The sequence below is a fragment of the Lethenteron reissneri genome, chromosome 29 (genome assembly GCF_015708825.2).
Source record: "Lethenteron reissneri isolate LAM-NWPU_2019-01 chromosome 29, ASM1570882v1, whole genome shotgun sequence".
Lineage (NCBI taxonomy): Eukaryota > Metazoa > Chordata > Hyperoartia > Petromyzontiformes > Petromyzontidae > Lethenteron > Lethenteron reissneri.
The window spans coordinates 2661516-2676949 of NC_083807.1; the positions used below are offsets into that span (position 1 = coordinate 2661516).

A 15434-nucleotide genomic window follows, 5' to 3' on the forward strand; every position below is an offset into this window, starting at 1 on the left:
ACACGATGTACCTGTGCCGTGCTGGTTCACCGCGGATCTCCCTTGCAAACTAACTTGCAGGGTAACTCGCTAAAGTTGACTTTTCGTGTCGCAAATAAAACGCTGATTGATAGAATTGGTTACACGTCTTGGCGGTTTGCTGTGGCGTGTAAACAGCGAATACAAAGACGGTCACGCGTGGTGTGTTAGCCACACCAAATCACCTACCCATTGAAGAGCTATACCTTAATAGGTGCTCGCTAACACATACACTCAGTAGCGGAGCTTGCATCGGTGCAGGGGGTGGCTTGCGTGTGAGACACGTCAAATATTGGGGGCACCACCCCCCTCAGCTGATAATGTCATTACTACGGCACTGATGTAGTTACTACACCACTGATGATGTAGCCACTACACTACTGATAATGTTGTTACCTCGCCACTGATAAATTCACTGTTTAACAAAAAAAATGTGTTACTGGGTAGTAAGTGTTATTTCGTAATTGATTAAGCCTCAAAAGTATAGAAAATGGCTATTATTTCCCACCAACTTGCTTTTGTCAACCAGGACAGTGATATTTTGAAATTTACTACGCCACTGATAATGTAGTTAGTTACACCGCTGATAATGTAGTTACTAACTACGCCACTGAACATGTAGTTAGTTACACCACTGATAATGTAGTTAGTTACACCACTGATAAGTTAGTTAGTTACACCACTGATAAGTTAGTTAGTTACACCACTGATAAGTTAGTTAGTTACACCACTGATAATGTAGTTAGTTACACCACTGATAAGTTAGTTAGCTAGTTACACCGCTGATAATGTAGTTAGTTACACCACTGATAATGTAGTTAGTTACACCACTGATAATGTAGTTAGTTACACCACTGATTATGTAATTAGTTACACCGCTGATAGTGTAGTTAGTTAGACCACTGATAATGTAGTTAGTTACACCACTGATAGTGTAGTTAGTTAGACCACTGATAATGTAGTTAGTTACACCACTGATTATGTAATTAGTTACACCGCTGATAGTGTAGTTAGTTAGACCACTGATAATGTAGTTAGTTACACCACTGATAATGTAGTTAGTTACACCACTGATAGTGTAGTTAGTTACACCACTGATAATGTAGTTAGTTACACCACTGATAATGTAGTTAGTAACTACACCACTGAACATGTAGGTTAGGTTTACACCCATATGTTTTACACCACTGATAATGTAGTTAGTTACACCACTGATAATGTAGTTAGTTACACCACTGATAATGTAGTTAGTTACACCACTGATAATGTAGTTAGTTACACCACTGATAATGTAGTTACTAACTACGCCACTGAACATGTAGTTAGTTACACCACTGATAATGTAGTTAGTTACACCACTGAACATGTAGTTAGTTACACCACTGATAATGTAGTTAGTTACACCACTGAACATGTAGTTAGTTACACCACTGATAATGTAGTTAGTTACACCACTGATAATGTAGTTAGTTACACCACTGAACATGTAGTTAGTTACACCACTGATAATGTAGTTAGTTACACCACTGAACATGTAGTTAGTTACACCGCTGAACATGTAGTTAGTTACACCGCTGAACATGTAGTTAGTTACACCACTGAACATGTAGTTAGTTACACCGCCACTGACCACTCTCGTGGTGGGGTAGGGGACATTGTTCGTCTTGGAGACCAGGGGGGGGATAATGCACGCCCTCGTTTCTCGAGGCCCCCTAATTGCGACAGCGATCATCGGCGACGCTTGAAAAGTTTATGAAAGGCGACGTCATCTATTGTGGCAACGGACGGGGGCAACGAGAAAAGGGCGTTCGTGTGGAGCCCGAGAATGCAACCGAGCGGCGGGAGATGGTAGAGGGGACGAAGATGCGAATTGTTTTCCTTCTTGACGAGTTCAAACGCAGAGCGACGCATCAGGCGATTTGCCCGGCTGGACGCGTGCACGTGTAAGGTTTAGAGTTGGCCGTGGCAAGCGCGAAGATCGGACGTCTGGTGCGTGTGTGCGTGTTTCTGCGTATTTTTGTGTGGCTGTGTGTGCGTGCGTTATTGTGCGTTGTTGCGCGCGTGCTTACGTGTTTTTGTGTGTGTGTCTATGCAGCTAGCTCTGTGTCTGTGCTTGTGTGTTGTGTGTGCCTTTGTCTGTGTATGTATCTGTGCCTGACTCTGCATCTCTCTGTCTCTATGAGTTATGTATTTGTATGCTCTCTGTATGTTGGAATGGATGTGTGTACCGTATGTGTGTGCCTTTGTGGGTTTTACTGGCTATGTGCGTCTGTGTGTCTGTCTGAGTCCGTGCATTATTACTCTGTGTGTGTCTCCGTATGTGGCTGTGTGTCTCGGTGGGTGAGCATCTGCGTGGCTGTGTGTGTCACTTTGTGAATCATTTGTGTCTGTGTGTCTGTCTGTGCCTCCGCGTGTCCGTGTACAATAATGGAACGTTGCAAGTTGGATTCACACAGCGTCCAAACGTGACCGAATCTAAAGATGCTGTGCAGAAACAAGTGTCCATGTGTATTGTATATTGAGAAGACTGACAGTCAAAATTATGTTTGTGAGCCTGGACTTAAACAGGACCAGGGCATCGACAGCACGAACAGCGGGGGAAAAGTGACTTCCCGACCAGGACCCATATCTTAAAAAGAAAGAGAGAGTCATTGCCTGTAACATCTGGCATTTCGCCAGTATTGGTTCAAGCAAGCCTGACTGCCGATGAAGACAGTGAATGTCAAAGCGGCCACGAGTTTGCTTGCGTTGAACCAATGCTGCTTAAACTATGCGCTGGCACAAAGTCACGTGGCTGATGTGATGTGTAGTATAAAATACTGCACTTTTTATATGAAGGTACAGATATATAAAAGAGGTCAATTGTCTGTCTGATTAATTATTCCAGGCTGTGGGAGCAGCAGAGGAGAACGAGACATCTTTTTTTCTATGAGTATATCTGCACATCTGTCTGTGTGTGTACCACGTACTCTGTCTGCCGGACTAGGACACCGCCGATGCCTGCCTAAGTCCTTCGCTGACTACATTTCTCAGACATGGGCTGCGGGTCATCGAGGAAGGCCTTGGTGGGGCCCGGGGATGAGCAAAACGTGGCATGGAATGACAAGCGAAGGGTACGCGACGTATCCAACCAAGAACACCGTGACCTGGCTGTCCATTCTGCGCATCGTCGAACGTTCCGGAAAGTAAGACGCGCCCCAAATGTGTGTCTGGCGTCAAGTTATACAAACCTGGTCACACACAAAGACAAAGATCCCACCCCCCTGCCGCTCCGTGTAGCCTCCAACAGACTTTTTGGGGGGCGAGTGCTCTCAGCAAGTAAGCATCTATGAGGACCGGCACGGCGCACGAGGGGGGTGGGTGATGACGCATCAATGACAGCATTAGGATTCTACTAATAGGGTTTTTCCCCTTTTTTCTGGCAACAAAACTAACACCTTTTGCAATGAATCATGTTTACATTAACCACAATACTTGCAGTCAAATGTTTCCAGAAAAAAAAGTGGAAAAACCCTATTAGTATATTTTGGTACTGGCAAAGGAAGTCCCACGATGTAGCTGCTCACCCCAAGCTCTCATTACTCTGATAGTGCGTTGTCTTTGAACTGTGCACATTTTGGCGTCATTTGGTCGAACACCATATGAGACTAGGCTCTAAAGAAAGCTGTCTCTGGTGTGGACCAATCAATTTCAAAGACAATGCATAAATTATCAGAGTATTGTTTTTTGTTTGCATTTGACTGCAAGTATTGTGGTTAATGTAAACATGATTCCTTGCAAAAGGTGTCAGTTTTGTTGCCAGAAAAAAGGGGAAAAACCCTATTAGTATATGTTGGTACTGGCAAAGGCGGTCCCATGATGACATTAGGATTCTGTGCTTATTTATGACTTCACTCCAACACCCATCTACCGGATTGTAAGACGCAACTCCCAAATACAAGGGGGGGGGGGAGGGGGGACGGTGGTGGATGCGTCCTACGGCAGTCCGGAGAGTACGAGAAGTGGGTGCGAATCTTTAGTTCGCAATGCTTACGACCAAATCAACCCGCGGTGTCTCCCGAACGAAAGGCGCTCCATGACTATCAAATAAGATGAGACGTGTGTACGATCTCGGAGTCAATGTGTGATCATTGTCATTCTTAAACACGCCTCTGTGTCGTGCATGTGCTCCACGATCCAGAGTCGATATGGGTACCACCGCAGGACCCAAAACAGAGCGCCGCCAATGGATTTTCATGGCCAATAAGAGTGGATTACATGACAACCCGCTCAGTTCAAGTGGTTATCCCATAATTCACCGGTGTTGGCTATAATTACAACCACTAGACAGCAGTCTTCTTCACTCAGTGTATTATCCCTTCTTTTTCCATTAAAAACGATTGTCCCATCTAAGTGTTAACATTTTTTTCGAAACACCTTCGAGGACTCCGGTAACGTGCATCCCTGTGTTTGCCGCGGGTTCGAGGTGCGCGAGTCCAAGGTGCAGGATGAGGATCGTGGAGCATCGGCCACGTCCGCACACTCGGCCGTGACGGTGGACAGCGGCCTGGGCTGCGATGACAGAAAACCCCCCGGGGAAGTTAGCAGTACGTAGCCCACCGCGCCACGGTGGCGAGATGTTCGCTACCTCGCATGGCAGTACAGTAGGTCGTGGGTTTAGATCGTGACCCCTGATGCCTGCTGTGTATTTGGATCTTGACTTAAAGCTTTCGTGACTGCAGGAATTCATATTTTTTGGGTCTTTGGGTAACGTCACTTAGATAGGTTCAAAGAAAATAACAAAAACTTACGACGTTTCGATCGCAAAGGTGGTGGGTTTCCACCAATTAAAGGGCTGCCAGGTAAAAATTTGCATGTTAATGTGAGATCGGTGAGCAGCCTCCACGGCGAGCGCGCTGAGGTGGATATGTTAATGTGAGATATTAGCATGTTAATGTGAGAGATTAGCATGTTAATGTGAGAGATTAGCATGTTAATGTGAGAGATTAGCATGTTAATCAAAGTTCGGTGAGCGGCCTCCACGGCAAGCGTGCTGAGGTGGCTATTTTAATGTGAGAGATTAGCATGTTAATGGGAGATCGCAGACCCGCCGCCACCTCTAGGTCGGCGCGCGAAGTTGGCTGTGTTAGTGTGAGAAATTTAACCCGTTCATGTAAAATCGGAAAGCCGAAAATAACAACTAACATCGGAAGTTCGCAGGATGGGAACACCACAGCCAGTTATGACTTAAACTGGTTGATAACGTCCTTCCAATGATTGCTAAGTTTGTACCCATCTTCTTATTACCTGGCAGCCCTTTAATTGATGGAAACCCACCATCTTCGCAGTCGTTGCCCATCACCCACATTAACATTAGCTGCCACGCCCATGCTGCTGACATTGGCTCCTCCCATTTTAAACCTTTATAAACTGTTTGCCTTTAGAAGCTAACCACATTTTCCTGATGACGACCGCTTGTGTTGCGATCGAAACGTCGTAGTTTTTTTTTACCTATCTACGTGACTTTACCGAAAGACCCAAATAATATGTGTATTTTGAGTTTACACGTTCTCTCTCCCCTTTCCCTCCTTGGAGGTGTGGAGGTTTTTTTCCTCCAGGTCCTCCGGTTTTTCCCCTCCACATTTAGAATCATCACGCGTTTAGAGTATTTGGCTGCTATACATTTCCACGTGATAAGCCACTTCGGTGAGCTATAAATTGTGGCCAGGTCGCTTCTGAAAAATAGCTACATAGCTCAGTGGGCTTTACCTCCTAAAATAAAAATAAAATTTTTTAGTCTTTATAATAATTATTTTTTATTCTGCTTGTTTGCCTCGTTGAGTCTCGTGTCTCTCGTTCAAAATGTGTCCTGCCACGTGTCCCTAGTAGGGGCCGATGCTTGCCACGTGTAGTCCCGATTGTACAGTGCGAAAGAAGTTCAACATACATATAAGGCATGTAGTTGTTTGCGGTGTAAAACGCTCAATTTTTGCTAAAAAAAAATTTCTCGACGCCAGCGCACATGACGGCTTCAATTTGTTATCAGATAATGATTCCCTGTCGTCGGCCACAGAAAGAAATTGGAACCGCTAAAGTTACGCCACCTCCCCAGGTACTGATAAGAAAAACATCTGCTCTGAGCTCGTGGACAAACTGGGATCAGGTTATCCATACTAAAGTTTTGTTTTGGGTTAGATCGCATAAATATAAATGTGTCGTTAAACCCGCTACCACCCGACACAGCCAATCAGTACACCGGTGTGTTGGAGAGTAAACCCACGATATTTCCAATTGGAGTACGGCGTTTCACCAGTAAACCGGGATCAGGTTGTCATGCCCGGTGCTAAAGGATACACGTCCGGGCGTAATGTTTGTAATGAGGACTAACCACACATCGTATTTTACAACATAGTTACAGCGCCAAATTGTTACCATCAATTTCACAGCCAAGGTTATTGCAGGGTCACAAGAGACCTCCAATTCACTCACCTCCATCCCCCCTCCCTCTCCTACCTCTCCCCTCTCATCTCACTCTGCTCCCCTCCACGCACTCTCCTACCTCTCCCCTCTCACCTCACTCTACTCCCCTCCACTCACTCACTCTCCTACTTCTCCCCTCTCATCTCACTCCCCTCCCCTCCACACACTCTCCTACCTCTCATCTCACTCTATTTCCCTGATGCGATGCAACTATTCATTCGATCACATCGACAGACCTATTTAAGACCCATGAGCGTGCACATTGTATTGGTATTGCAAAGTGTGTGCATGGCATATCAATTAAAACGTATTTGTTTTAACAATTATCAGAGCTGGGATTTAGTCACATTCAACGTGTTTTTTTTCTTTGGTGTATCCATTGGTAACCTACCCGAGACACTAATTTAATAGCGGGTGGCTGAAACCCGGATTCGAACCCAGACATTCGACGATCCTGGCTTAGGGTTCTGACCTTTCCTTGAACCATGAGCTACTCGGCCACCACCTCCTATAGAACCAAATGAATATTGGATTCAAATAAAAGAAAACCATTGGATACGGACACCCTAATGGGCTCAGGCATACATTCTCTATCATCACCAGAGATGATGGAGGTGATGTCATCCCTCCCACCCAAATGCGTGACAATGACCTCAATGAACAGTTATAGGATCAATGAAAGTGATGTCACACCCTGCTCCTCCCATCATTCTCGCCCCCCCCCCCCCCCCCGCGCATCCCAGGGCGGCCACTCGATGGTCCGATTCCCGGGACCATGCCCCGTGCAGCTGCCAACGACATCCTGGAGGAGCTGAGGGCCCAGGGTCTCATCCAGAGCACCCCCCGCGTGGTGCGGGGGGGCCAGGCCTTTGACGTCATGGTGAGGGGTGACACTCCGTTCGCGAGGTCGTGACGTTACTGGCTCCCGGGGTCTTAGGAGATTGTATTATTATGATGTATTATTATTATGTGTTGTTATCGTCTGCTAGTCATGCTGAGCCTGGCGGCAGTCGCTTCAGCAAGCAGTGTGGAGGGAGGGCCCTGAGACACGGTCTGTCGACGAGCACGTCCATACACAGTGGGTCGTCGTGGTCATCTTGGCCCCCTGGTGTGGAGGGTGACTGCACGCGGACGCAATCTGTTAAGACAAATAGGGGTGATGACTATGACGACGACGATGATTATGTCCACAATGATGACGATACTACAGCTGCTGATGATGATACTGCTGTTGTTGCTGGTGGTGATACTGATAATACTGCAGCTGCTGTTCCTGCTACTGCTGATGTTGACGATACGGCAGCTGCTGTTGATGCAAACGACACTGCAGCTATTGCTGCTGCCGACAATGATGATACTGCAGCTGCTTTTGCTGCTACTGCAGATGATGATATTGTAGCTACTGCTGATGATGATGATGATGACGATGATGATACACTCAATGGCAATGTTAAAATCACGGTGATAATCGTGACGATGATGACGATGATGATACACTCAATGGCAAATGATAAAATCACGGTGATGATCGTGACGATGATGACGATGATGATACACTCAATGGCAATGTTAAAATCACGGTGATGATCGTGACGATGATGACGATGATGATACACTCAATGGCAATGTTAAAATCACGGTGATGATCGTGACGATGATGACGATGATGATACACTCAATGGCAATGTTAAAATCACGGTGTTGATCGTGACGATGATGACGATGATGATGATACACTCAATGGCAATGTTAAAATCACGGTGATGAGCGTGACAATGATGACGACGATGATGATACACTCAATGGCAATGTTAAAATCACGGTGATGAGCGTGACGATGATGACGACGATGATACAACTGAATGGCAATGTTAAAATCACGGTGATGAGCGTGACGATGATGACGACGATGATACAACTCAATGGCAATGTTAAAATCACGGTGATGAGCGTGACGATGATGACGATGATGATACAACTCAATGGCAATGTTAAAATCACGGTGATGAGCGTGACGATGATGACGATGATGATACACTCAATGGCAATGATAAAATCACGGTGATGATCGTGACGATGATGACGATGATGATACACTCAATGGCAATGTTAAAATCACGGTGATGATCGTGACGATGATGACGATGATGATACACTCAATGGCAATGATAAAATCACGGTGATGATCGTGACGATGATGACGATGATGATACACTCAATGGCAATGTTAAAATCACGGTGATGATCGTGACGATGATGACGATGATGATACACTCAATGGCAAATGATAAAATCACGGTGATGATCGTGACGATGATGACGATGATGATACACTCAATGGCAATGTTAAAATCACGGTGATGATCGTGACGATGATGACGATGATGATACACTCAATGGCAAATGATAAAATCACGGTGATGATCGTGACGATGATGACGATGATGATACACTCAATGGCAATGTTAAAATCACGGTGATGATCGTGACGATGATGACGATGATGATACACTCAATGGCAATGTTAAAATCACGGTGATGATCGTGACGATGATGACGATGATGATACACTCAATGGCAATGATAAAATCACGGTGATGATCGTGACGATGATGACGACGATGATACACTCAATGGCAATGTTAAAATCACGGTGATGATCGTGACGATGATGACGACGATGACGACGACGATGATTGTTTGCCCTCCCCGCACCCAACCGATGCAGGTGACGGACGCGCCCTCGGGTCGTCCTCCCGCCCGACTCGAGAGGCTCATCCTGAGCGCGGGCAGCACGCGGGGCAGCGCGGGGGGCAGCGCGGGCGACGAGAGGGGGGCAGCAACAGCAGCGGCAGCAGCAGCGGAAGAGGCTGCGGCGGCGAGGCGCGCGGAGGCGCTGCGCGAGAGGCGGGAGCGACAGCTGCGGAGAGAGGAACGCGCGCGTCGCGTGCGCGGATCCAGGGCGGTGGCGATCGAGATCCAGCACGAGCAGCACGCGCAGGAGGAGCAGGAGGGATGAGTGATTGATGGTCGTGGTGGTGGTGGTGGTGATACTGCGAGTTTACTTGTGTTGTCTTAGAACGATGGTGATTTGATATACTGGCTGACACTTGACCAAAGTGATTGATGATGATGATGATACTGCGAGTTTACTTGTGCTGTCTTATAACGATGATGATTTAATATACTGGCTGACAATTGACTAAAGTGATTGATGATGATACTGCAAGTTAACTCGTGCTGTCTTAGAATGATGATGACGATGATGATATCATATACTGGCTGACACTTTACCAAACTAATTGATGGTGATAACGACTGGCTGATGTTGATAATGGTGATGTTGTCATGCATTCACCGACACGTTATAAGTGTGGTTGATGAGGATTATTATTACGACGACGACGATGATGATCGTGATGTCAGATACTAACCCACACTTTACATGTGTGATGAGTATCATTATGGTGACGACTATGATGGCGGTGATGATGCAATACACCGGTTAACACTTTACAAGTGCAATCGTTGACGACGACGACGATGATGATATTAAAGGAGAGAGCGGCAACGGAAGCGGGGCTTTATCGCCACTGGGGGGGGAGACAAAGGCGGTCGGGCGTGGTGCTGGCCACAGACCCCCTTGTGTACCTTGCCGGCCTTCATAGCCGCTCGCAAACAGCGCGGCTCTGTGCCCCAATAGCCGATGAAAGCGAGAGAGGACCCGAACCTTCTGTTGTCATGTACCATAATGTATGCCGATGAATACGTTAATAAAACGTGTAATTATGTTAATTGGTGTTGTTCAAGATGGGAGCCGTGGCGCATTGGTTAGCGCTGTGAATCCAGCGTCTTGAGTTCGATTCCAGGCCACGGCGAGCATCAGATGCGAGTGATACCCGATCCTGTTTTGCCTCCCCATCTCCCCTTCACCAACTTGAACCGACTTGCGTGGTGAAGTATGGTCAACCCCCCCCCCCCCCCCTTCAACGAACGACACGAATTGTGGATGCTACTCTCACACAGCCGTGGATCGGTGCATTGACATGGCAGTAACTTTTATTATTTGAAAATTGTGCACTTTTATCACGTGGTATGCTCGATGTAATGTAATATTTAACTTTTAAAAAACAGGAGCTAGTTTTTTGACACAGTGTACTAACAAGTCTATCATCATTCCGGGGTAGATAAAGTGCGTACCGCTTTGTGGCGAGTCATTAGCTGTCATCTTCTGGGCATATTGGGCCTGCGAAGGGGCAATTTCCACCACTGTCCCAGGGCGCTGCCCCATTGCTCGTGTGGGCAGGAATACTCGTTTGACTTGGTTGTCAACAATAAAACCTTTGCTGGAGATGTGTCCCAGACTGTCTGTGTTCAATAGCGGTCCACATTTCGGGTATAATATTTGTGCTTGTTAGGGCAAGTGCTGTTAGCGAGCACCTATAACGGCCAGGACAGCAAACGACGGGGTGGGTGGCCAGCACCACGCCCGACCGCCTTTGCCTCCCTAGCCGGCGATGTTTACACAACGCGCCAGCTACTCATTTGAGGCTGAGTCGACCTAGGGGAGACCCAGGACCGGTGCAAATCATCGTCGCCGGTGTTGTTAGCCGTAAGCGGGAACTGAACCCGAGTCGCCGTGGCACCACCACCACCACCTCCACCAGCCAGCCAGCAGCAGCAGTAGCAGAGGTCCTGCTGCTGCTGTTGCTGCATTATTCACGAGAGACGGCTGAACGAACCCGACTCCGACGCGACGCACAATGAGACCGGCCACCGGATCGCCTCTGCCCGCCCGCCTCCTCGCAGCAGCTGTAACCCCACGGGCGCGCGAGAGAGATCCCCTCCTCCGCCGCACACGGGGAAGGGGTAGAGGGGCCACCCAGGTATCATCATTATTCTCAAAACTGTCCCATTTGGCAGATGCTGCGCGCGCGCGTGTGTGTCAGAGGGAATGTGTGTGTCAGAGGTGGTGTGTGTGTCATTGTCTTTACATCCGCCAGTCGTCTCAGTCAGTCAAGCCATGGCACGTGGGTCATCGCTATTAGGGAGACAAAGGCGGCCGGAGGTGGCGCTGGCCACCGACCCCTTCGTGTGTCGTGCCTGACTTCATAGGTGCTCGCGAACAGCGCTTTCCACGAAAGTATGTTAAGGCTATATGGGAAATCTTGGTCTTTGTGTGTCAGACAGAGGTAGTGTGTGCGTCAGAGAGAGTGTGTGTTACAGGTGACGCATCTGCCAGTCATCTCAGTCAACCCATGGCACCTGGGTCTGTCGCTTGACCTCCTACCAGCGAGCCTTCGATGCTTCACGTGGCCTAAAAGTGCACATAGCTTGGCACAAGCGCCGTGGTGACATCACCGCTGATAAGTGGCGAATGGCCGTTGTTGTTGGTGGTCTCTAACGGCACTTGCCTGAAAAGTATGTCAAGGGTATACGGGGCATCTTTGCCTTTGTGTCAGAGGGCAGTGATAGAGTAACGGTCAGCCCGATGCGCTACGAACCCGGAGTTCCGAGTTCGATTCTCGCTCACGGCCAACATCAGTGACGATTATCTGAACAGGTCCTGTGCCTCCCCCTAGCTCGACTCAGCCTCAAATAAGTACCTGGTGCGGTGTGTAAACATCGCCACTGGGGAGACAAAGGCGGCCGGGCGTGGTACTGGCCACCCACCCACTCGTGTGCAGTAAAACCGGCCTTCAGAAGTGCTACTCGCTAACAGCACTTGCCCTCTGTTGAAGGCTTTACGGGGGATCTTTGTCTTTGTGTGGTTGTGCTCATGGGGAAATTGCCAGTGAGGGGAGCGGTGGCGCAGAGGTGAGAGCACAGCTCCACGAAGCCGACGACTCTGGTTCGGATCCCGCTCACGGCCAACACCAGTGACTTTTTCTCTAATCAATCCCTGCGGCGATGAGTTAAACATGGCCACTGGGGAGACAAAGGCGGCCGGGAGTAGTGCTGGCGACCCACCCCCTCGTGTGCCATCTCAGCCTTCAGAGGGTGCTATTCGCTAACAACACTTGCCCCAACATTCTGTTGAGGCTATACGGGGGATCTTTGTATTTGTATGCGTCTGTATCACTGTATCTGCGTCTGTGTCACTGTGTCTGTGTCACTATGTCTGTGTCACTGTGTCTGTCTGTGTCACTGTGTCTGTGTCACTGTGTCTGTGTCACTGTGTCTGTGTCACTATGTCTGTGTCACTGTGTCTGTGTCACTGTGTCTGTCTGTGTCAATGTGTCTGTCTGCGTCTGTGCCACTGTGTCTGTGTCACTGTGTCTGTCTGTATGCGTCTGTGTCACTGTGTCTGTCTGCGTCTGTGTCCCTGTCTGTGTCACTGTGTCTGTCTGCGTGCGTCTGTGTCACTGTGTCACTATGTCTGTGTCACTGTGTCTGTCTGTGTCACTGTGTCTGTGTCACTGTGTCTGTGTCACTGTAACTGTCTGTGTCACTGTGTCTGTGTCACTGTGTCTGTCTGTGTCACTGTGTCTGTCTGCGTCTGTGCCACTGTGTCTGTGTCACTGTGTCTGTCTGTATGCGTCTGTGTCACTGTGTCTGTCTGCGTCCGTGTCCCTGTCTGTGTCACTGTGTCTGTCTGCGTGCGTTTGTGTCACTCTGCATGTGCTGCAAACATTCGTTGAATCTCCCCCCTCCTCCTTCAAGCCCCCACCCACCACTCTCACCCCCCACCCCCAGCCCCCGCTGGGTTTAATTTCTAATCCATAATGCAGAGACTCGCCGTCCCATTCTCGTCTCCCTTACCGTGCACGCGGAAAGAGGAGCCCCGAGCTTCGAGATGCGTCCCCCAGCCCTCAATTCATCTCCCTAATTAAAGGGATGCATTATTAATGGGCGCGCTTGAAAGTGACGCACGCATTTGCCTGGCGAGGATTATGATCTTTATTATTGTTATCCAGAGCCACTGACATATCTCCTGTTCCTCCTCCCGCAGTAGTAATGTGCAGGGCTTCGTTATTTCAGACCCGGGGGGGGGGGGGGGTCTGTCCGGGTCAGTGACCCGGACACAATGTCGCGGCGCCCGGAACACAACATTCAGTATCCCACTCGCCGCGGGAGGATTTGTAGCGACTAAGCACGTGTCACCTACTCCAGTGTGCCCAGCGACCGCAAACATTAGTATTTGATAAGAAAAATAACTCAATAAATATCAAATATACGTCAATACGTCAATAAATGAAAACAGAGAAACCAACAAAGAAAAAAATATTTCGAAAGAAAATTCAGTGAGACGTGAAGGCCTTGCCTATGCCACCACACTCATCATCACACTCATCATCACCACAGTCATCATCATCATCACCACCACAATCATCATCATCACCGCAGTCATAATCATCATCATCACACTCATCATCATCATCATCGCCACAATCATCATCATCATCATCATCACCACAATCATCATCACCACAGTCATCATCATCACCACACTCATCATCAACATCGCCACAATCATCATCATAACAGTCGTTATCAACATCATCACCACGTTCATCATCACCACAGTCATCATCATCATCAACATCATCACCACAATCATCATCATCACCAGAGTAATCATCACAGTCATAATTATAACAGTCATCATTATCATCACACTCACCATCACCATATTCATCATCACCACAGTCATCATCATCATCAACATCATCACCACAATCATCATTATCATCACCAGAGGCAACATTACAGTCATCATTATAACAGTCATCATCATCACACTCACCATCACCACATTCATCATCTCCACAGTCATCAGCACTGCACTGATCATCACCACAGTCATCACAACAGTCATCATCATCATCTTTATTAAGCGTGAAACTGCATTAATCACCCTTCGTCATCGTCGTCGTGATGATCATAGTCATCATTCTGAGGCAGAATGTCATCTTATCATCAATACGATGCCAGAGGTATAGCAATTTCATCATCATCATCATAATAAGTTATTTTGATAAGACCGCACATTTTGCTCTGGATAGGCCTAAGACATTCAATTGATATCATCATCATTATCATCATCATCGGGCCTGAGGTGTCACGATATCATTATCCTGACTGGGATATCACGATATCAGCGAAGTCATGATGCTGATCACCATCACGACCATTTTATTCGGATAGAGAATAAATAAACGATCATCGTCGTCATCAGCAGTACTGTGACGAAGAGACCCCCAATTTGCATACAATCATCATGAGCGTCGTAGTGAGAATATAGGTAACAAGATTAGTAGACTACCTGCTTGCTATATCTGTCCCTCCACACAAGTTGTTTTGTTTACACATCCCATCAGCAACACACGGCCTTCAGGAAGTGTATAATTTCATCCGCGTTGGTTTATCGCCGGCAAAATTGAGAACCGGTGTCGACATTTCAGCGTCTCATCATCAGTGTCAGGCTTGCTTAGATTCAATTTACTGACATCATCGTCATCATCATCAATGTACTAGCACTATAATCTTGCGTGAAGCAGTACATCATTTTTAGAATCATCATCATCGTCATCTTTGAAAACTCTTCATACAATACACGTGCTTGAAGATGGCCCCGTATTGGCAGGCACTTGTATTATTCATGTGCGATTGTCGCGCGCAGAGCAGCTTAGCTCCCAACGCCATGTGGCGAGGAGGCTGTATTTACACGTTTTAAAGCCAAGTCCGCCTTTGGTGGCTTTTTACTGGCATTATCAAGTGATTCGTTTGTTTTTTAGATCACCAAACAAAGTCGTGTTGACTTTGCAATTGCATTATTCATGGAGGGCGTCTGAGCGAAATAAAAAAACAATCGGCAGTAACTAATTAACAAATGACCCGCGGAATGCTTCCTATCTGACCAGGTCTCGGAAGCTAAGCAGGCGATGAGCTAGGATTGTGATTGGATGGGCGAACACCTTAGCAAGAAGACGTCGCCAAAGATGAGCGGGCAGTAG

The 15434-nt window shown here is 47.5% G+C and overlaps 1 protein-coding gene across 5 annotated transcripts in view; it reads left to right on the plus strand.

Annotated features, from left to right (window-relative positions):
- Window positions 1-10772, plus strand: part of STMND1 (stathmin domain containing 1) — a 30071-nt gene extending 19299 nt beyond the window's left edge. The window contains exons 1-5 of one of the 5 annotated variants that reach the window (XM_061562373.1): window positions 1825-1961; window positions 3005-3203; window positions 4484-4604; window positions 7221-7357; window positions 9206-10772. In XM_061562373.1, the coding sequence (XP_061418357.1) occupies window positions 3054-3203; window positions 4484-4604; window positions 7221-7357; window positions 9206-9496 (699 nt within the window). In that variant the 5' untranslated portion in view covers window positions 1825-1961; window positions 3005-3053 and the 3' untranslated portion in view covers window positions 9497-10772. Of the gene's footprint in view, window positions 1-1824; window positions 2008-3004; window positions 3204-4483; window positions 4605-7220; window positions 7358-9205 lie in introns of those variants that run through there. The other 4 variants (XM_061562372.1, XM_061562375.1, XM_061562376.1 and 1 more) reach the window with 4 other exon arrangements.
- The last annotated feature ends 4662 nt before the right edge of the window (window positions 10773-15434 follow it).